This window comes from Malus sylvestris, chromosome 8 (assembly GCF_916048215.2).
Source record: "Malus sylvestris chromosome 8, drMalSylv7.2, whole genome shotgun sequence".
In the NCBI taxonomy this organism is placed as follows: Eukaryota; Viridiplantae; Streptophyta; class Magnoliopsida; order Rosales; family Rosaceae; genus Malus; species Malus sylvestris.
The window spans coordinates 27,208,946-27,232,166 of NC_062267.1; the positions used below are offsets into that span (position 1 = coordinate 27,208,946).

The 23,221-nt window shown below is 38.0% G+C and overlaps 2 protein-coding genes across 2 annotated transcripts; one reads left to right on the forward strand and one right to left on the reverse strand.

Annotated features, from left to right (window-relative positions):
- Positions 1–231: 231 nt before the first annotated feature.
- Positions 232–8,290, reverse strand: LOC126632418 (ran-binding protein M homolog). Its single transcript, XM_050302826.1, has 10 exons — positions 7,662–8,290; positions 6,841–6,987; positions 6,666–6,752; positions 6,480–6,525; positions 4,783–4,859; positions 3,518–3,680; positions 2,501–2,569; positions 1,680–1,739; positions 1,144–1,230; positions 232–888 (listed from the first exon to the last, which is right to left on the reverse strand). The coding sequence occupies exons 1-10, from the start codon at positions 8,036–8,038 to the stop codon at positions 604–606; spliced, it is 1,398 nt and encodes a 465-aa protein (XP_050158783.1). The 5' UTR covers positions 8,039–8,290; the 3' UTR covers positions 232–603.
- Positions 8,291–13,006: 4,716 nt separating this feature from the next.
- Positions 13,007–17,792, forward strand: LOC126633297 (uncharacterized). Its single transcript, XM_050303872.1, has 17 exons — positions 13,007–13,241; positions 13,338–13,427; positions 13,548–13,659; positions 13,908–13,935; positions 14,223–14,321; positions 14,430–14,499; positions 14,588–14,622; positions 14,739–14,813; positions 14,921–15,016; positions 15,440–15,503; positions 15,643–15,696; positions 16,080–16,165; positions 16,289–16,349; positions 16,440–16,504; positions 16,659–16,764; positions 17,058–17,146; positions 17,312–17,792. Exons 1-17 carry the CDS (start codon positions 13,176–13,178, stop codon positions 17,469–17,471), a joined length of 1,356 nt encoding a protein of 451 aa, XP_050159829.1. The 5' UTR covers positions 13,007–13,175; the 3' UTR covers positions 17,472–17,792.
- The last annotated feature ends 5,429 nt before the right edge of the window (positions 17,793–23,221 follow it).

Below are 23,221 nucleotides of genomic sequence, written 5' to 3' on the forward strand. Positions count from 1 at the left end.
TCTAAGAGAACGGGACTCTTGTTGAAAATAGTTTATTCCCCTAGGGAAAGAAGCCATGTGCTGCAAGGGTGGCTCCAAATTATCACAAAGGAAAAATGACCACATGATTGCTTACCACCCCTACAAAATACATCATTTTCCCTCAGGGAAGAGCACTCCAATTCTTTGGTCATGTTCTTGAGTCTTAAAAACAAAACCAAAAAAATGGAATATCAACCATAACCACTACAATTTTCCTCAACAAGTAATTCACCATCCTCGGTTTCGTTTCCTGAGTATTTTCCTAAAAGTCCAATGGAGCAACAAGGTAAGTTCACAACGTAAATTGAATCTATTGAAATCTAACATGTAAACGTTCCCAGAAGGCGGTTCAACTGAATTTCTAATTCGCCGGTAAACGCGGTGGGTTACAAACTTACAGAAAGAGAACATACCCATTCTATACAAGAAATTTAGTATCATTGTGGCTCACGTAAACATTATTGGGCGCCTCTATACAGTATGCTCTGCCGGATGATAAGCCAGTCTGTTCAGTTGGAGATGTGGTTCAGAAAATGGCTTATGTGCATATGAACACGGAGACGAGAAGTAGAGAATAATCAGCTAGCACCTAGCTTTCTTACTACTGTTAAGTACTCTCTGCAGATGGAAGGCTTCGCCTTGATCCCCGCTCAAAAACCTTCTCTCCAAACAGCAAGCAGTAAGCTGCCTGAGTAACCTCTCCAGATATGAATGCAAGCAACCGTGCGAAGAATCTTTCAGGTTGGGATTTGTTGACAAGATCATTGCATTAACTGTGTCTGCTACAACTTCACGCTGAGACTCTTCAAGCAGATATCCAACGGATGATTCCCGTGGCCTTTCGTACGCCAGCAGTGTTACACAGTCCTACAGATAGAGGTGTTGTAACGATGATAAACATTAAATTTCAATGATAAAAATAAAAGGGTCTAGTTCTAATGTGGTGCTTCCAAAAGAAGCACCAGAGGAACATGTAGCGACTGAAACGCAATACAACATGCAGATTAACGAACACCATTAATATGAGTTTGCCAGTAGGTACTGTGTCTTTGTACCTCATTGGTCTTCCATATTTTCTAGAAATACATAAAATTAAAAAAATAAAAATATTTCTTTTATTACCTGAACTAGGTCCTCAAACAGCGGCAAGTCGAAGAACCTTGCCAATTCCATCCTCCCATATTTGACAGCCTCCTCCAGTGCTCCGACCTACATGACAATTTTAAGTATCTCAAGGCAGGCCAAAGAACTTTGTCATATTCGTGTAAGATCACCAAATGGCAATCAGATGCTCTATAAAATAAACAAAAACCTCATATAAGCCAGACCTAAAAGATGCCAAGCAAATAATGCAGGCTGCACCTGTTATTTGTGAACACTAAATCTAATGCGCCATTTGTTAACACTTGAAAGTAGTATAATATCTAGCCATCTGAAATGAAGTTACACAGTTCAATCCATGTTTCTAATCGTGATTTAATGGTTTCCTTCAACGCTTAAACACTGAATGTAACAGGTATGCAAGACTTTCTTGTATCCTTCCAATTCATTTAAAAAAATAACCCACAAGTATTGTCATGACTTTATCCGTAATATTCATGTTTTAATATATCTGATGTGATACTAAAGCTAATCTCATGCAAATAGGGGAAACATACCCGAACCAATTCAATAAACTTTTGACAGTGGAGCAGAAAGCATGTAGCAGATTTATCATCCTGCAGAAAGCAAAACTTAAGTCATGACCTTAACAAAATGAGCATTATGACCAAAATTAAATTAAAAAAAAAATCAAGCATTGATCCTAAGATGTTTAAGGACAGTAACTTTACCAAATAGCACATAAGATAAAGCCAAACTTCAAAACCACATAAATAGCATTGCTATACACCTATAAAAAGTAAATTTATCTGTGATCCATAATTCACTGCATAAGCATACAAACAAAAGAATCATAAAATGTCAACATGTAAACATGCCAAATATACTGGAATTCGTAATTATGTTAAGAATTAAGAGTAATCAAATTTATTTTTTTGGTTAGCTAAGAGTAATCAAATATTATCACAACCTTCAACTGATTTTTTTTGCTACATAACAAAAGTTGGTTTAATTAAGACCAGATGATCAAACATTATATTAATTATTAGCAGAAGTACTTTATTAAATTGAAAACATAGAAATTTGAAACTATGAACCTCGTGTATTTTTCAAAACATTTTCTGCAAAAAATAGGACACCAATTTGTAGGAAAAGAATACAAGACACACAATTACAGACAAAGAAATTCACATGTTAAGTAGGTAAAATACGAGATCTGCAATTAACTGAAACAATTAGGATACACTTTAACCCTCTCAAACACATGCTTTACAGAATTTACTGCATGTGCCAAGATCTGTTCAACATCGAGAGCAAAGAATTACATAAAAGTAAAAATGGCCACCAAAAGATCATTTTGAAATATTAGACAGTCTACCTGAACAATTTGGGGATACCATTCACGGAGTTTACCAAGAGCAGAGTCGATCTCCCCATTCCTAATGAGCTTCATTAGCAAATAAAAGTGGTCAGCCAGGTGCAACTCTTATACTAAAAAAAATATGGGCTCAGAGACTGAGTACATACAACAAAGGAAAAACAAACCAAATAAGAAAACCATATATTGAACTGATTCTGCAATGCTCCCCAAACTCCCGAGCAGACAGTTTCATAAGACATCACTACAAACATTTCTTTACTATCACATCAAAGCCTTTAGAATTATTTGATTAAATTAATTTTCTATCAAAAATGTCATCCAATCAAGAGACTCAAGGTAAGAGTAAAAGAAAAGGAAAGAAGCAACATGTGAGTGATTGGCATACTTTACACCCCTATAATAAGCAGATTGGCTATGAAAAGCAAAAGCAGGTAAATACATCTTCAAAATGAATTGGGGAAAAAAAAGAAGATATGTTTAGGCTGATTTCAAGCGAACCCTAACGAACACATGAACATTTCACATGAAACTATTGTATACAGAAAAGTTGTTTTAACCATGTAATAATGCAACATCTTCAATTACTTAAACAGGAAAGCACTAAAAGCACCCAAAAAAGACCTATGGCATATCTCATCCATATCATCATTTTGTGTCAGTGTAATATATCAAAAAAAGAGAAATAAATCTTTTGCAACTCAGAGATATCATGAATGTTGCAGTCATAAGAAACTGCATCTAGCTTATAACACTCAGTCAGGTAAGCATCAATTCTTTGCTCATCAAGTCCAATGGAGTTGTATTAATTATTACACATCACCAAAATATAATATGTACACATTTTTTTTCTGGTTCCTTGTAACCTTTAAGTTTATCCAAACAACTGGGATTCCAAAACTTTCATGCAAATATTAAAGAACCTCAGGACTTCGTCCCAAACAAGAAAAGAAAGCAGAACCCTATAGCAGTCAATCATTTAACTCTAAAGTGATTGTAACTGAAATAAATCAATACCTGTCTAAGAGTCTTTCTCTCATTTAGTGCAAACAGAATGTCCTGCTCATCAAAACCATTTTCTTGAGCTAGATGTACTGGAGGAACAGTACTTTTACTAGCCATGTCAAATGAATTGAGCGTATCTTCATATCCATAATGTAGTAAGTAGGAGCGAACAATTCTGGTCAATAAAGCATAAATAAATTAACAATTGACACATAAAATTTTAAGGAAACAAAATTTTTTAAAATAAATACACAGTAAAATCATGACAATATCGATTCCCAGGTAAACCTTCATACTGGTTACGTTGCTAGAAATATAAGTAACTCACCAGATCATAAACCTAGCATCCATCAAGTTCAACTTAAAATAGTGAATTCATATTGATTAGCAGAATAGACATGCCTATGACACCAAGTATTCTTACTTGCAGCCCATGTAGAATGCAGGAAATGCAACTTAAGTATTAAAGAAACTTATTGACTCAAATTTCAAGTTACAACCTCAGTAAACACTACAAGGAGCTTGAACTGTTTTTCTACCAGATGTACCCCATCCAGCAAAGTTCAAGATCTCTGGGAAACCTATTGCTCCTTGATCCAGCACAAGCTAGAGTTGTTGGGCATTCCCGGCCCACCAAACCAGTGCTTTCTTGTCCACAACCAGCTAAAGCTAAAGTTCCATTAAAGAGCGTTTTCATGGGGCTCCTCAGGGAATTTCAATATTAACTGGGGAGGCAGGTCTGACTTCTACAAATTGTCAAGGTTATCAATGCTACATTTTATCTCAGGGAATTTCAATATTAACTGGGGAGGCAGGTCTGACTTCTACAAATTGTCAAGGTTATCAATGCTACATTTTATCTTACCAACCCTCAGAACACAACCACCTAAAACAATCTGAATTGTCTAAATTCCAAATTTATTTAAAATCTGGTTGAAAATTCAGTATCAGGGACTCAGGACAAGGAGCAGAATGATGACCTAAAAGAAATATATAAAAAAGATTTGGGTTGTGTTAATCTAGCTACAACTATCACTGAACTGTGTCTAATCCCTCAGCTACAATAGTACAATTTTAAAAAAAAAATCTAAATCTAAAACTATATCAATAAATCATATATTACACGAGAGAACACAAAATTCAAATTTTAAAATCAATTACAGCGTCTATTTATCAGGTGACATCAGATCATTCCACCTTAAGGTATATCATATATGACTACGACATCATAAATTAGATGCCTTCATTCGAGATATCAAGAAATAATGTGTACTTACTGATGACTAACATTAGTCGGCAAAGAAATTTTTTCAATTGACAATTGTTGTTTCATCCTCTCTTGCGCTTCAAATTCCTAAGTGGATGTTAAAATTAATTTCGATTAGACAACATGATATACAAAATATTGAGCAAGTTATACTACTTCAAAGTAATCGAATCTTCACAATTATTACCTGTACAATCCTTTATGACATAGGACTTCAGGAAAAGAATTATATATAACAGAAATGAATGAGAGAAGCAACAAATCAGTGCAGAGTATAAATGTTACTCATTCAGGAACCCATAATCCAACATAAGTATTCTGTTATTTTTCCACTTAAGAAGCCCTTTTCCTTGGCCTATGCTTTCATTCATAATTTATTTTCCACTTAAGAATTACAATGAATCAACATCGTTACGAGTCCCCTATCCACTACATGCAATCAATGAACCAAATGATCCCTCATATTTTATTTTTTTCGGAATGATCCCTCATATTTTATTTTTTTCGGAATGATCCCTCATACTTGGGAGCGGTAGGTCTCGGGTTCGAGACTTGGGAGTAGCCTCTCCATAAATGGGGGTAAGGCTAGCCGACATTTACCTCTCCCAGACCCTGCGTAAAGCGGGAGCCTTGTGCACTGGGAATGATCCCTCATACTTAAACCGTTAAAAAAATAATACAAAATGGTTTTTTATACCCTTTCTTCTCACATACTTGCCCCTTAACTTGATCAAACAACAAAGTTCTTAAAAATCTCAAAATAAAGGGTCAAAAGTTAAAGAAAAGAAAATGAATTCAATAGTCAAACATCCGTTGCCACAACCTTAAGGTCCTGTTATCTTGCATAACTGACTCTTATGAATCCTAAGCTCATGTTGTGGAATAAATATCATAGGACTGTGTGGTTATGGATTGCAACTATTTCCTTCTGTGTCTTTGGACATGCTGGCAAACCAAAATCAACAGCGCAGTTTTTCTTATTCCAGTTGATTGATTTTTCCATGAACAAGAATCAAAAGTTGCTTGCTTTAGTTAATTGCAAGAAGGGACTCCAGTGGCATTTTTACTCATTCCATATATCTGAAGACAGTATGAAAATTCACTCCTGAGAGAAGGAAAGCAACACCGCCAAAGCTTCTAGGTTTAAAAATCCACATCTTGTGGGTTTGGTAACCTATGAGAAAGCAAAACCCAAAATTTATTCTTAAAAGTTACAAAGCACGCCATTGGGAAGCTATTCCCTGGGCTAGCGTATGATGGACAGCTAAAGAACACAAAAGGGTAAAAAGGCTTTTGCCTCTTTACTACGGTAAAAAGGTTTATGCCTATTTACTATAAGACAAATTGGACCTTACAAAAAAAAAAAATGATTATCATTTATCTAAATCAGAAGAGGTCGCACTTGGTGCGATGGCAAGTGCCTTCGCCCATGAGCGGTAGGTCTCGGGTTCGAGACTTGGGAGCAGCCTCTCCATAAATGGGGGTAAGGCTAGCCGACATTCACCTCTCCCAGACCCTGCGTAAAGCGGGAGCCTTGTGCACTAGGTACGACCTTTATTTATCTAAATCAGAATTTACGGTTGAATTTTTTTATAGAGGTACGACAACTGATGGATAACTGATTTAGTGAAGACCAAAGACACAAGGCATATTAAATGAATCATATTTCTTTGAAATAAAAGATAAGCAATGAAAAGTATATCTTGCCTTAAGATCAAATGCAAATGGTTGCTGCCCAAAGTTAACGTGTACCCTGCAGATTAAAATTAAGCACACATCTGATAGCATGAAAACATGAATCTGAACCATCTGAAGCTGCTGCACAAGCAGTTGGCTAATTACAAAAGATGAACATCTAGAAGAGCTAAAATAATAGAAAAAGATACCACATACTCCTCATTTTGGCTGTGTACAGCAATGGTAGGAAATAAGGGGCCCTTGATATCCTTGGGCACTGTTCCCACCACAGCACCATTTTTACTGGAACCAACATGAACAAAACAAGATCACATTAAACACCACTCTAGTCTCAAGAGAAGAAACACCAAAGGAAGTAGACAAGTCTTACGTGAAAAAGAATTCCTGTGAATCATAATTGATACCACCTCCAACTATATCCCCAGAGGTGTAGGTTGGGCCAAACGCTTCTCCTTTTCCATGTCCCCGATAAAGTAGTCCATCATCGCCATGATAGCCACAACTATTTGCCTCCCATCTGCTTCATGAAGAATAACAGAAGTTACAGAACTTGCCAATTAAAATCATAGTTTTCAAATCTCACAAACAGTGGAAAACACAATGCAACATGCAGAAAACAAAATGTTTTCCTCCTTTGGTTTTTCCTTCATTTCCTCCCTTGGGTCCTCCCCAGAAAAAATAAAAATATGGCAGTGGAGAAACAAACTCCCCAATTCATATCTCAACTTTTTACGATGAGGGTTTGTATCGTTTTCCTCCAATTGATCACAAAGTACACTATTATTATCCAATTAGGAACACACAGTTCACACAATCAAGGTCAAAAACAAATGTGCAACATAAAACTCATCAACGATCACATATCTGCTAATAAACCCTATGTAAATTGACCTTCTACTAGCTCACCTAATTAAACATAATCAGCAAAACCGAAATTAAACTTCTCTCCCATAACATCATAAGAAGATCTCTAGCTTGCAAAGTCCCAGTTGAAGATTAACACAAAATACCACTTTAAATTCCTATTTCGGTTCTTTCTGAACCTATCAGGTTTCCGAAACACCAAGAAATCCACCAACTTGAATCCACAACTAAAACCTCCAAAAAAAAAAATCCACTAATAACTGTGACAGTTAACTTTCAATCATTTTCTCAGAAACCAAACAGACCCAATCAACCAAGAACCCTCACCCGGGCTGCCTCCGCATCTTGAAGCTCTCAGAAGTAAATCCAATGGCAATATGGCCCTTGGTCCCAGCATCCTTGACATAAATCTCGAAGTAGTAGACGAGCCGCTTGACCGGAGCCGGCTTGTTAGCCTGAACTACGCCGACGTCGTGGCCGTGAAGATTGACGTTGGGGTACTTGGCGGAGAGCTTGTCAGGGGACACGACGAGGAAGCCGCCGGAGCTGTTGATGGTGTTGAGCTCGGTGGGGGCGTCCTCGTCCTCGTCCATGTCGGTCAGCCCCCGAGCAGAAGCGAGCCGCGATTGCTCGAGGAACCAAAAGCCGAGATCTCGGTCGCCGTGGTGGTGGTTGGTACTGTTATTGGAGTTGGCGGTGCTCATTGTTTGAATCTGAAACCCTACAATTCAACTACCATTTGGTGGAAAATCAGAGTGGAAGGAAGAAAGCTAAACCCTTTTCGTCGATTTGGGGGACTCAAGGAGGGAGGAGAGCAAGAGAATTGGGAATGATCTGTTACTGCCCGTAGAAGGAAAGAATCGAGAATCTTAATTTTTTGGGTAAATTGCCAAAATGTTCCATGAGATTTGCATAACCCAGTTGGTACCGGAGATTCCAAATCGACACAAGGAGGGAGGAGAGCAAGAGAATTGGGAATGATCTGTTAGGGTGCGTTTGGTACGCAGATGGGACGGAATGGAACGGGACGGGACGGAACGGAACGGAACGGGACGGGACGGAACGGAACGGGACGGGACGGAACGGGACGGGACGGAACGGAACGGAACGGGACGGGACGGAACGAAGGTGTAATTTTTGAAAAATACATGGGGTATATTTGTCTTAAAATGGTAAAACAGTGTGTTCCACAGACGTGGAACAAACCCGTTCCAGGGGGAGGTGGGACGCAAAAACACCCAAAATCTGTCCCGTGGAACAGCCCGTTCCACCCATTTTTGGCGTACCAAACGCGGGACGGAACGCCTCGTCCCGTTCCGTCCCGTCCCGTCCCGTCCCGTCCCGCGTACCAAACGCACCCTTACTGCCCGTAGAAGGAAACAATCAAGAATATTTATTTTTTTGGGTAAATTGTTAAAATGGTCCCTCGTATTTGCATAACTCAGTTTGGTATCTGAGATTCCAAACCGATAAAAGTGATCTATGAGATTGTCCACCATCCATCATTTTGGTCTCTCTGTTAAGTGTCCCAGAGCTCTTGGCCGGAAGTTTGAACAATTTTCAAAATTTCGTAACTCAATCTTTTCTTAACCAAATTCGACACATAATATATCAAAATAAATATAGGAAAGTGTAGAATAAGATTATAACTATTTCAGAGTCCAATGGTTGCCGGAGATGGCCGGAAAATAGCCTCAAAGTTGACTGGTCCGAGTGAAAACTTGAAAACTCGCCGAAAACTAGGTAAACTTTAAACGTTCATAACTTCTTCAATACTCAATGAAATCAAGTGATTCAAAAACGAAAATCATATTTCTTGACGAGACAAAGAGAATGGTACCTTTTTAAATGGCTAACTCACTGTGGTTTGGCCGGAAAATGGCTTGAAAGTGGCTAACTCGAGACCAAGATAGCAACTTTCGAGCCGTTTTTTGGCCAAACCACGGTGAGTGAGCCATCAAAAAGATACCATTCTCTTCGTATCGTCGAGAAATATGATTTTCATTTTTGAATCACTTGATTTCGTTGCGTATTGAAGAAGTTATGAACGTTTAAAGTTTACCCAGTTTCCGGCGAGTTTTCAAGTTTTCACGACCAGTCAACTTTGAGGCTATTTTCTGGCAATCTCCGGCAACCACTGGGCTTCGAAATATGTACAATCTTATTCTACACTTTCCTATCTTCATTTTGATATATTATGGGTCGAATTTGGTTAAGAAACGATTGAGTTACAAAACTTTGAAAATTGTCCAAACTTCCGGCCAAGAGCTTCGGGACACTTAACAGAGTTTTTAACGAAATGACCAAAATGATGGAGGGTGGACAATTTCAGGGACCACTTTTATCGATTTGGAATCTCAGGGACCAAACTGATGAGTTATGCAAATCTCATAGACCATTTTAGCGATTTACCCTTATTTTTTTATTTTTAACAAACAATAAGTTTAACCTCACAAAAGACTAATATTAATACAATTCAAATTCGTTTTTTATCAGAATTGAACCTAAGAACTCTCACTTATAAGTGAAAAAGAATATCAGACCATAGTACTAATTGATTTCTTCTTTTTTATTCATTTTTGTTCGTTTTTTTTTTCTTTCAAATTTTTTTTTCCCTTTTTTCAATAAACTAGAGTCCTACAAACTCATTATTCTAAACAATTCCCTCAACAGGCTAGGTGGGTGGCCAATGGTCTGATTGATCTCTAGGCGTCTAAGTGTTAGGCGCATAGGTCGAGACTCTCAAATACATAACTATTATTTTGCATTTTTTTAATAAATTATAATTATTTACTTGTTTATCGTGTTTTCAATATGTTCTAATATTTTATAATGTATATGTCATTTTATTTTGAAAGTATGTTTCCAATAGTAATTAGGTAATTTTTCAAGTATAAGTTAATATTTATTTATATGTTATATAATAACTTTAATTATAATTAAAAAACTGCCTAGGCCTTGCTAGACGCCTGAGGCCCTGTTTGGCAGCCCGTATAAAGCATCGGATAAGATAAATAATACGGACCCGAGTGTTTGGCGTTGTTCCGTACTAAATAGCAACCGGATTAATTATACCGGGCCCACATGATTTATACGGTACACACCTGTTAATTTATCCTCCCTAAAACGTAAGGATTATTAGTCGGGTGGGAAACAACGATCGCTCTCTCCCTCTCTCCCTCTCTGTCCCTTACTCGTCGCGTTCCTTTCTCTCTCTCTCGCATCGTTCAGCCGCCGTCGTTCGTCGTTCGTCGTTTAGTCGTCGTCCAGCCATCGTCGTCCAGCCGTCGTCGTCCAGCCGCCGTCGTTCTGCTTCTACTTTGCTCTGCTCAGTTCCTTTCTCTTTCTCTCGCATCGTTCAGCCGCCGTCGTTCTTCTTCTACTTTGCTCTGCTCCGCCCTAAATTATTGGGGAAGTTATAGATCCTTTCAAATTAAGTTTTAGAACTCCATAATTTCTATAAAATTCTATGAAATTACTGAGGGTTGGAAATCCAATTAATAGATTTGGTTAACAGGATTTGAAACCCAACGACCTGCAACCGCCTATTCGCCGGAATCTGGAGCATATCTCATCAATTCCCGGAAAACTTCAAGAGCCAAAAGCTCTGTCAATCCTCGCCGACGTGGCTGGACCTTCGTCTCCGTTTGAAGCCGCACCTTCACAGTGCTTCGATTTGTCGTAAAACACACCCTTAACGGATCCATGTTGTCTGCATAAGATAAACCAAAAAGGGTTTTATGCCAAACATGAACGACAAATTAAAGGCACTGCCCTTTGTTGATTATTCTATCATTACTTTTCTTTTTTTATCATATCCGGTATAAAACCAAACACCGTATAAATAATATGGTCATTAGTCTGATACTGCACTGCACCAAACGTCCGACTAATTTAGTCAGTACTATCCGGTGACTATTTATCCTATCTGACAGAAATAGTCAGTACAGTCCGAGCTGCCAAACGAGGCCTGAGTGTTTACGCCAGTGCCCGCCATCCGACTAGAGCTAGACGTTTAGAGAACATAAACTTACGTTTTTTTATCCATAAACAATTAATGAACTTTCTTCAATCATAAGGACATGAAGTGGTGTCAATATCATAATGAATTTGAAGTTTGGACACAATGAAAGTATCGTAATTAAATTGAAGTTTGGTGTCACTAGTAATTGTTTCTTCACAACCGAAAATAACGAAAAAATTGTTGATGGTTTTAGGATGAAATACTTGTCACTGTCACCAATCTTCAACTTAATTATGACATAGCCACCATCCAAACTTCAGTTCATGTACGATAATGTCACCACTCCATTATTTATCTTCAAATTATAACAAAAATTTAAAAGAAATTCCGGTTACAAATGGGACAGTCGAACCTAAAAAGGACTATTAAGTGTTTTTCATTAAAAATTTGTCGTGTGAAGCTCATTCCATTACTTTTTTTTCATGACAAGCATGTAATCTCATTTCCTTAAAACTTCTTAGGATGAAATGGATCAAATTACATATTACATGCATGAAATAATCTACGTCTACACAATCTTCAAAATAAGCTGAGTTTACAAAAACGTTTTTAGTTTCAGTCGTTTAAAAACATTTCTAAACAAACTCCATTGTCATACTACCTTTTTTTATACTGCACGAAAACTTTACATTAGCAGGAATCATCATATCACAAAACTCAAAATACATATCGAGAACACTAAATTCTCTAATCCACCTAGCGCTAGCTAGCAACTTTTTGTTCGTTTTGTGATCTCTGATAGGAGCTCATGAGGGAACTGTTAAATAACGAGGGAAAAATTGATTTAGCCTTGAAGGCAGCGTGACTTACTGTCAACAAAGCAGTACCAATTCGAATAGAAGATACAACCAACATCGATTGAATTGATTTATTCAAGTGATAGCAAGAAGTCTTCCAATATATAAAAAAAGACGACCCCAAGCCAATATATAAGCCCCCGTTTTGCGAGGATCAGAAGAGGAAAGTCTATCGTACGCAATCTTACTCTTTACAAAGAGACTGATTTCACAACTCCAACCCGTGACTTTTTTATCACAAAGGAGCAACAAAATATTTTGTCACATGTATTAACAAAGAACTTAATACGAAACTATTCTATATGGTGCACAATAATATTTTGTACCTCAAGTGATGTGTTTGAATTTTATGGAATTTCGATGCAACTCCTATGATATATATATCTTTTTCAGCAGGGCCTGCAAAGTGTAACACGTGTAATTTGTTTAAATGTACATCCTCGGAGAAAGCAAAGAAATCCAACAGTTCAAAATTGCTTTATATTATTTCCGGGAAATTTTATAAATTTGAGGTGAATAAGATTATTATTATTTATTTATTTCTAAAAGAATAATATAATAAAAAGATTCTAATTAGAAATCACTATAAAGTAGCTTTAGTAGTTGGAAATGAATTTATGATCCAATTTTGGATTCAATTCCTACCGTTGGTGAATCGTACTACGGTGGTTAGGGAAGGCTTAACTGCCTCTGTAGTCTTTCCAACCCCTATAATGGTGGACTGTTGTAACGAAACTACTAACTATTCTCATTTTATAAATGAATTTATAAAAATAAAAAAGAAGAAGAAGATTTTAATTAGGTTTAAAAAGGGTAAACTTGTCATGTGAGTAGGAAATAACAGCATCCAATGCAAATAACAGCAGCAAGAGCAGAACCAGGGTTTTAGGCTGTTTGGCGGCTCTATTCAATCTTGTCTTAGGGTTTTAGCTTCAACTCCTCACTCTGGTTTCTCCCTCCCCAATTTATACAAAATTAGGGTTTCCAATTCTGCAAATATCATAGCAGATCCTGATTACGATGAAGGTGAAAGTAATATCTCGATCCGCAGATGAATTCACTAAAGAACGAAGCCAAGACCTCCAGGTGAGTTTTTCCCCCTCTCTCTCTCTACTCAGTGTTCTTCGTCGCTCTTTCTCTCCCTAAATTCTGAGGCTAGGGTTTCTGGTTGGATTTCCACAGAGGGTATTCCGTAACTTCGACCCCAGCATCCGAACCCAAGAGAAAGCCGTCGAGTATGTCCGGGCACAAAACGCTGCAAAATTAGATAAGGTGTGATTTGGGATTGATTTCAATTTGGTTTTGATTTTGATTTTTGGACTTTGAATGCCTTGAATAATTGTGCATCTAAATTTGTTTGAATGTTGTTTGTATTTTATGTGGGTAATTTAGATATTCGCGAGGCCGTTTGTTGGAGCAATGGAGGGACATATAGATTCCATTTCCTGCATGGCAAAGAATCCAAACCACTTGATAGGAATATTTTCTGGTTCAATGGATGGAGGTGCTTTGTTTCCTCTAAAATTTTCGAATTCCTTTTGTCTCTAATTTATTTCATGTTAATCTTATACTCCTGCAAAGTCTTAGGAAAAACAGGTATCACCATTTAATTTTGATATTTATGGATTTACTTACCTTATTCTTTATATTAATTTTGGTATTTGCAAAATATAATATGGTACTAAGCTTTTAGAGTTTAAATATGTTTGAATTTCTTGACCCATAATAGTATTCACGTGCATTTTTTGGCAGAAATTCGGCTTTGGGATCTAGCTTCCAGGTGAGTTATGATTTTTTCATGTGAAGTATTATATGGATTGATTGAGACTTGGACCAGATGTCCCTGCTTTTGAATCATTATAGATATATTCCCTTCAGTTGAAAGATCCCTCAAATAAGCTTACTTGAAGGGAAGACCTAAAAAGGATTGCTCAAGTAAACTTATTTGAGGGATCCCTTGGCGGAAGGAGACTGTAGATATATATATATATATAGATCATTTTGTCATTTCCATACATAAATACTTGGAATTTACTGTATTTGCTATAATTATTGAACCCAACATAGGCGAACAGTTTGTCGGTTTCCTGGTCATAAAGGTGCTGTCCAAGGTTTAACAGTATCTACAGATGGGCGTGTTCTTGTGTCTTGTGGAACTGATAGCACGTAAGGCATAACCTCCTTTGTTTATTCCCTTGTTCCCTCTACAAACTTAAGTTCTTGTACTGTTAATGAAGATTTGTCCATGATGAAGTCACTATCTTCCCTTTTCAGTGTTAGGCTTTGGAGTGTACCTGTTTCTAATCTCCTGGAGGAAGATGCCTCATCCGATAAGTCTGCTCAGGTATTTGCCTTCCTAATACTGTCACATGTCTTTTGAATGAACGTGTAGTCCACATTATACCTACCTAACTGTTATAAATGATTTGCAGCCACGGGAAACTTATGTTTGGAAGAATGCGTTCCGGTAAATTTCTAACTGAATTTTTAGAGATGACACTTTCTAGTTGATCTTACAAATTGATTGATATGTCCTATGATTGTCAAAGTTCCTAAGATTTAGGTTTACTTTCTCATTTGAAGGTCTGTTGATCACCAGTGGAATTCTGATCGGTTTGCTACGGGGGGAGCTGGAGTAGATATATGGAACCACAACAGGTTTTGATCTGGCGTAGTTATTCTTTTATTAACTAAAGAAAATGATAATTTTTTTATCCCTCATAAGTGGACAATTCTTTTTTATTGTTTATTGTTTTTATGTATAGGTCTGCACCAGAGCAGAGTTACCAATGGGGCACAGACACAGTTGTATCTGTTCGATTTAATCCTGGAGAGCCCGATATCTTGGCAACATCTGCAAGGTATGTATTGATGCTTGTAATTAAGATATGTATAATAATACTAGTAATAAAAACTTGTACGGTAAACAGATTAGATACCATGTGCCTACTCATTCTGGTGTTTGGTTTCGGATACGTTGCTTTCTAATTTTAGTATTCCGTTACATGTGGTTTTGGATACCTTGCTTTCTAATTTTAGTATTCCGTTACATGTGTTTTATTTAATAAGAATGGAACTAATAAAATACTCTTGGAAAACAAATGCTTTCGTGTAAAAGAAGGTTAAGCTGGAATGATTGTCTGTTGCAACATAATTTTTTGTTTTTTTATTTGTTCACACTGCAACGTTTTTATTTCATCTTTCCATATTTGTTTGCTTCTTTTCTAACAAGTTATATAATATCGTATTTTAGGAGAGAAAGTAATATATGATTTCTGTTGCAGTGACCGCAGCATAGCACTATATGACTTGCGCATGGGAAAACCAACATCAAAGTTTATAATGAGGGTATTGATACCAAATCATCGATGTTCAGTTCATCCCTTCAATTGTTTACAGTTTTGGTTTTAAAGTTTTGAGAGCTAAGAAAATAGCAATATTTGTTGGTCTCTTAATGGTATTTCTAACTTGCATTTTATTTTGACAGACAAGAACCAATTCCATTTGTTGGAACCCAATGGAGCCAATCAACTTCACTGCTGTAAGGATGTAAATTCAGAATTTTTTATTTGTTATCTCTGTAGTACATAAGGGATTTGCTCCAGATTATCTTTGTGCATCCTTTTCATTGTTTTAGGATGTTTAATCATCACATATGAGCCTGAGAGTTGAATTCTGGAATAAAACTTTAGCTCTACCAATGCAACTTGGTAATATGATTTGGATCAAATTCCTCATTGTAAAAAAATCTGGTGATCATTTGTTTGCAAAAAATATTTTACTTTTGATTGGTACCCTTATTAGTAGTTTTGGAGAACAAGCCCATTAGCACACCAATGCTCAAATATGTGGGCTTTCTTCTTCCTCGTGTAGCATTTTCTTATTCTATTCCGTGGCGGGGCTAATCTGATTCCTCAATTATAGGCAAACGAGGACTCCAACTGCTATAGCTTTGATTGTAGAAAGTTTGGTGAAGCTACGTGTGTTCACATGGATCATGTTTCTGCTGTGTAAGTTTAAAATTTTGCAATTGGAATATTTGGATTTTTTCCCCACACCTCAAATCCATTTTTCCTATAGTATATTTTAGTATGGAAATTTTGTATACCAAACTTCCATTTTTTTCCCCTCAGGATGGATATTGATTATTCTCCAACTGGTCGAGAATTTGTCACTGGGTCTTATGATAGAACTGTGAGTTCCCTTTTACATACAATTAAATTCCATTTCATCAATGTTTGTGTAAATATGGCCTTAGTCCTTTTTAAAAAAAATCCTTTGCAGATCATGATTTTCCCGTATAATGCTGGTCACAAACGGGAGATTTATCATACGAAGAGAATGCAAAGGTTTGGCTTTCATGCATTCCTTCTCTTATTTGATTGCTCATATTTATTGAACCTATGCTGTTAGCTTTCATATGTCAATCACATCACTATAGCTTGTTGAGTCACTAACTTCGATATTCTAACTCTTGTTTCCCTCGTCCTGCTTTTTATGTAGGGTGTTTTGTGTTAAGTACAGCTGCGATGGTAGTTATGTTATTTCTGGGAGTGATGATACTAATCTTAGGCTTTGGAAGTCTAAAGCATCAGAACAATTGGGAGTTGTAAGAAATCTCTTTTTTACCTCGTCTTTTTGTTGCCTTCGGGTTACAGCATGACTTTCACCTTGGGACTTGGGAGTTATTCTTCCATTACCTATTTCTGATATTCACTCATTATATCCTTGTATATTACTTTTTTAGGATGGTTTTTTATTTCGTTGGGTAATTATTTTTGTTTTCGAAAAGAAAGAATGCATAAATTGGTTTGACTACAGAATTTTGTTCTTCCATGCACGCTGTCACCAATATAGGCTTGAAACTCACAGATATAAACTTATAATTATTGTCATCTGCAGCTTCTTCCAAGGGAACAGAAAAAGCACGAGTATCATGAGGCGGTCAAAAACCGCTACAAGCACCTTCCTGAAATCAAGCGTATTGTGAGGTATAAAAGGATGAGGCCTGCTGTTATTTGTTTGTTTCAGCGAACATGGAATTATAATCATTATTTCATGTTAAAATAATGAATTGTATTTTGACATGTAAAATGGCCAACCATTTTTAGTCTGTATTTCTCACCTATCTGTTGTTGTGAATGGTGATTGTGCAGGCATAGGCACCTACCGAAACCAATATACAAGGCAGGTAAGCAAATTCGTGAACAAAATGAATCTCAGAGAAAGAAGCAAGAGAAGAGGAAGGCGCACAGTGCCCCGGGAAGCATAGTTGAAGAGCCATTACGGAAAAGAAAAATCATCAAAGTCGAGTGAACAGTACGTGCAGGTTAATGTTGGCAATCCGCTTCTCCATATTCATGTTACGCGAGGCTGTGAGCTCTATACCGGTGCCTTCACAGAGCGATTTCCCAATCAGCAATCCTCACCATGGACGTGGTGCGGTGTCTATAGAGGCTTTACCAGACTTTAGTTTATAGAGGTTGGTTCTAGTAACTCTAAAGTCAATGTAGTCCAATTCAAATTCAAAGAGGAATTTTTGGTTCGTGGCCCTTTGAAATCTTCCGTTTTTCGGAATATTTTGTATCAACAGTTATATTTTGAACTGAAATGAAATGGAGTCATATAGTTTGGTTAGTTGAAGAATTGATGATGGCCCTGGGCTGGCAGAAGTTGTTGAATAATTACCAATTACCAGAGCAAGTGTATCTTGCTTTTTTATCTCCATGAGTTCTCATTTACGGATCCTCGGTGCAAAAAATCAACTAAATCTGTTTAATCATGTATGAGACTATTTTCAATCTTTATTGAAAAATAAAGACTACATCGGTTCTGGAAACGATTTTTTATTTTTATTTTTATTTTTTATCTATAAAAAAATAATGATTTAGGTTATATAATTGAGGAAATTGTAGCTGTAGGTCTTTAACATTAACTCAATTGGAGTAATGGTCTCTCAACTTTATTTTCATGACCATTGGTCCCTCAATTCGTCAAAATGTGCAGCTATGGTCATTTTCCTTAACACCGTCAATAAATTCATTAAATTCAATCATGTGCGTGGCACGTGAGACTAACTGTAGAGGCAATTAAGGAAACATATTATTTCCAAGTTGAAGTCGATACCCATCCCCAATTGAAACTTCCTCCATGCCCAATTCTCAAATTCCCAACATCAATAATCAGCTTTTAATGAAGGAAACCAACCACAGAAACTCAGTTTCGAAGCAGTTATGGACGATGTGGTGTGGAAGAGCTTTACTGCACTAGTATAGAGGAGAAGGGATAAGGCTTTACTGCACTGGTATAGAGGAGAAGGCAATTCACTGAACCCGAGAGCAACATGAATAATTTGGAAGCAGCAGGCATGGAGGAAAAGCATGGATGTGTTATGTGTTACAGTAGTACCAAGAAGACAAAGATGAGCAGGAAGTATGAGGAGGATTGTAATTCCATCGTTGGCAATCTCATGACATCCGACAACTTCATCGTCCTCTGCTAAACTAACCTTGAAATTGAACCTTAAAACACCCAAATTTCCAATTGCAAACCCAAGTACACTAAGTATTATCAGTTTTGGAGGGATTGAACACTCAAACAACTCAAATAACCCTCCTCACAAAACCCTATCCAACCCCCCTTTGTTGTGTTCGATTGACTCCAACCCAAGGAAAATAATAGGTTTCCTTAATTGCCCATACAGTCAATATCATGTGCCCCGCACGTGACTGATTTTAACAGAACCATTGACGGTGTTAACTGACACACTCTGATCTAAATCAAGGCATGTTGGCCGTCACGTGAGGGTAACGTAGCTATGTGCGCAGTGCGGAAGTGATAAGGATATAAAAATGTGAGTAAATAAAAACCAAGCTAACTAATTTACACTAGACGAATAAATAGGTGCCAGTGATGAGATTTAAGTGTAAACACACATAATCAGAGCATATGTAGCCTAAGTACAGTCCAACAGGACATATACTAATTATACAATACCAGAAGAATGGTCCTACATTGGTTACAGTCTGTCAGAACCGCCCAGCCTCATCGCAAGCCACCAACAAGCACGCCTACCTAAAACCTGGAAGGGCGTAAAACATAAAGTGTGAGTGGGCAAAAATAAAGCTTTAAAAAAAAACACTTCTATTTCCAAAAGTAATAACCCCTTGCCTGACTGCGCTCGTCCTCAAGAAACATCTCACCTATATGTGAAATAATTATTTTAATGTTATTTTAAGCACATAACCAAACTATGTAATAACTTCTCATACGTTGCTCATTGGGGTATTTGAATATATCATCGTGGCCTACTTGACACCATGAACATTCCCATATTTTTAGAAAAAATTTCTATGTTCCCACGCGCCGTCTGCGCAGGCACGTGCTTGGCACATTGATGGATTCCCTAACAGCGTTAAGGAATATTTCGTTAAATAACAGCATATTCCGTTTAATTTATCTGACGCTGTTAGCATATTTCGTCAAAGTTGACGGAATATTCTCCTTCTCCTTCCTTGGTTTGCCAAAGTTCGGTTCTAGTCACCACTGCACTCGTCGGAAACTGGAAAACTGAAAAAACTTCAATATCTCTTCCATTTCAACACCAAAATTCATGCAATTTGTACCAAAATGAAGCTCTCAATAAGGAGAACATGATCTTACCACTTTGGAGTCCTAAATTCAACGGAAATTGGTTGGAAAAATTTCGTGAAAACCGGCTAAGTCTGCAACTTGATGAACTCGAGTGTCCCGACGTCCAAAACCTTCCAAAATTCCTCTAACAACTTCGTAAAGTCGTTTTAAAACTCTCTTGTACCTTAAAACCCCTCAAAACACTCGCGATCAAGCTCAAGCAACATGACACCTTGTCGGAGCTCACAGGTTCTCGAGTTCCCGAAGTCCTCATGTCAAACTAATGGTATGGTTAGACCCCTAAGCTTGCAAGGAACTCGAAGGTAACTTCCACTAGCTCGATTTGCAACGGTTTAAAGAGATTTGGGCTGGTTTCAGGTGTACGGAAAGATAGAGGTTCGAGAATGAGAGAGAGAAAACGAGAAAGGTTGCACGTGTGAGTGTGTGTGTGTGTGGTGATTCGGATTGGGCACACACCTAAAATCCCTAAGTTCTAATTGGGCTATCCAAACTTGGTCCTAACAACCCTACAATTTCGATTGAATCCCAAAACTTAGGAAATAAAATAATTGGTCCATTCTTTTAGCCTTAGTCCATTTGTACATTCACAACCCAACGCTTAAGGGTAAAATCGATATTTCCACGTTGTCGAGGACAAAATATATTATAATTCTGGACGGGTTGTCACATTAACGAAAAGGACCACAGCTACACATTTTGACAAGTTGAGGGACCAATGGTCATGGAAATAAAATTGAGGGACTATTGCTCCAATTGAATTAAAGTTAAGGAATTATTGCTACAATTTCCTCTATGTTGTGGTCTATTTTATTTGACAGAGGGACTAGGGCCGGCGGCAGAGAGAGAGACGAGAGAGAGGTGTGTTTGTAGAATTGTAGGGGAATGTGTGTGTTGTTATCCCTCCTACATTGTGCCTTTATTTATAGTAGTAAAGGGAGAGAAGATATTCCTTCTTCTCCAAGTAATACAAGTTGTAATAGGAAAGGATAACTAGAATCAAATCTTATCTAGGATTTACACAATCATACTTAAACTAGGAATGTTTACAACACTCCCCCTTGAGTGTGTAAATACTCAAGGTAGATTCAGCATCATGCAGAAGTTGAGGAAGTCGACTCGTTGGCATTGATTCCAAGGAACAACGCTTATTCTCAATAAGGTAGGAACTTGCATAAGTAGTAAGTCTCACTAAAAAACCCTAAGGCTATGGCAAAAACCCAAGTAGGGACAAAATCCATAGTCTAAGGAAAAATGCGTGAGAAATGCAAAGTCAAAAGAAACGTCTACAGGACGTCATCAGGGATATGACCAGCCCAAGGTGGGTGCCTCGTTAAAACCTAGTTAGGTAGCAAAAACCCAGTGGGAAAAATGCTCCTAATCGTAGGGAAAAAGAGTACATTAAGATCAAGCAAGTATCTAGAAGATACTCCCCCTGAGTTTGACATAATTCCACAGAGAAATAGCAAAGTTACAACTCAGAAAGTTTACGCATACCAATTCCATGAACAAGCTTCTGAAACGTCGCCTTCGGTAGTGATTTGGTGAAGAGATCGGCCAGATTGTCTTGTGATCGGATTTGCGTGACTTCAATCTTCTGATGCTCTTGTTGTTGATGTGTAAAGAAGAACTTCGGCGCAATATGCTTGGTGTTGTCTCCTTTGATGTAACCCTTCTTGAGCTGTTCGATGCAAGCTGCGTTGTCTTCAAAAATCGTCATCGGGGCATTAACGGCGGGATGAAGATCACAGGAGCTTCGAATATGGCCCACTACTGTTCTCAACCAAAAGCATTCCCGAGTTGCTTCATGTAAGGCGAGAATTTCAGCATGGTTAGACGAAGTGGCAACTAAGGTCTGTTTAGTTGACCTCCAAGATATTGCGGTGCCTCCAACGGTAAAGACATAACCCGTTTGAGAACGCGCCTTGTGCGGATCAGATAAGTATCCAGCGTCGGCATAACCAACAAGGCGAGAATCAACCCGATGAGCATAGGTTGCGGCATCACTCGAGGATTCGTAGGGATAGAATAAGCCCAAATCCGTAGTACCCTTAAGGTAACGGAAGATGTCTTTCACGCCAGTCCAATGTCTGCGTGTTGGTGCATTGCTGTATCTTGCCAAAAGATTAACAGCGAAGGAGATGTCGGGTCTAGTGCATTGAGCTAAGTACAATAAAGCGCCTATCGCACTTAGATAAGGAACTTCAGGCTCCAAAATCTCTTCATCATCCTCCTTCGGACGGAAGGGATCTCGCTTTGCATCTAGCATACGAACGACCATAGGAGTACTCGAAGGCTTCGCTTTATCCTCATTAAAACGGCGCAACACCTTCTGGGTGTAGTTCGATTGATGCACTAGGATTCCATCCGAACAATGCTCTATCTCGAGACCGAGACAGTATCGAGTCTTACCTAGATCTTTTATCTCAAATTCCGACTTCAGGTGCGAAGCAGTTCTCGCGAGCTCTTCAGGAGTTCCGATGAGATTCATGTCATCGACATATACTGCAACAATCGCAAATCCGGAATGTGACTTCTTAATGAACACACAAGGGCATAGTTCGTTATTCATATATCCCTGACTAGTCAAATACTCACTTAAACGGTTATACCACATTCTTCCGGATTGTTTCAAACCGTATAGTGAACGCCTCAGCCGAATTGAGAGCGTGTTCCGGGGTTTGGAAATATTTGAACCAGTCAATGTAAGTCCTTCGGGAACTTTCATATAAATTTCCGTATCTAGATCCCCATAGAGATACGCGGTTACTACGTCCATCAGCTGCATATCCAGTTTTTCGGAAACTACCAAACTGATAAGGTATCGAAAAGTAATCACATCCATAACGGGTGAGTAAGTTTCGTCATAGTCAATCCCGGGGCGTTGTGAGAAACCTTGTGCTACAAGACGAGCTTTGTAACGCACAATTTCGTTCTTCTCATTACGCTTCCGAACGAAAACCCACTTGTAGCCAACGGGCTTCACATGTGGAGGAGTAGGAACTACAGGTCCAAACACCTTACGTTTCGCAAGTGAATCAAGTTCGACTTGGATTGCTTGTTTCCAGTTTGACCAATCAGCTCTACGTCGACATTCATCAACGGAACGTGGTTCAATGTCATCGCTCAACATGATCTCAGTAGCTACTGCAAATGCTAATGCATCGTTGACAATCATCTCATTTCTACGCCACACATCATCTAAGCTAGCATAATAGACCGAAATCTCACGATTCTCGGGAGGAGGATTCGTCTCTTCAAGGACGCTTCCATAATCTAGAATTTCCTCATGAGTTGGGTAAAATGAGTAAGCGATAGTCGGATTCACGGTAGGCTCTTCAGGACCTTGTGCCGTGGTTTTCCTCTTTCGGGGGTGTGAATCCTTTGAACCAAGGGGTCTGCCACGCTTTTGTGTA

Coding starts and splice junctions, on each gene's coding strand:
- LOC126632418 (XM_050302826.1), bottom strand. CDS start 8,038: ATGAGCACCGCCAACTCCAATAACAGTACCAACCACCACCACGGCGAC. Junction 1,740..2,500: donor GGTATCCCCAAATTGTTCAG/GTAGACTGTCTA, acceptor TGCTTTCTGCAG/GATGATAAATCTGCTACATG. Junction 889..1,143: donor TGTTTGAGGACCTAGTTCAG/GTAATAAAAGAA, acceptor CTCTATCTGTAG/GACTGTGTAACACTGCTGGC.
- LOC126633297 (XM_050303872.1), top strand. CDS start 13,176: ATGAAGGTGAAAGTAATATCTCGATCCGCAGATGAATTCACTAAAGAA. Junction 13,936..14,222: donor CTTTGGGATCTAGCTTCCAG/GTGAGTTATGAT, acceptor AACCCAACATAG/GCGAACAGTTTGTCGGTTTC. Junction 14,322..14,429: donor TCTTGTGGAACTGATAGCAC/GTAAGGCATAAC, acceptor TTCCCTTTTCAG/TGTTAGGCTTTGGAGTGTAC.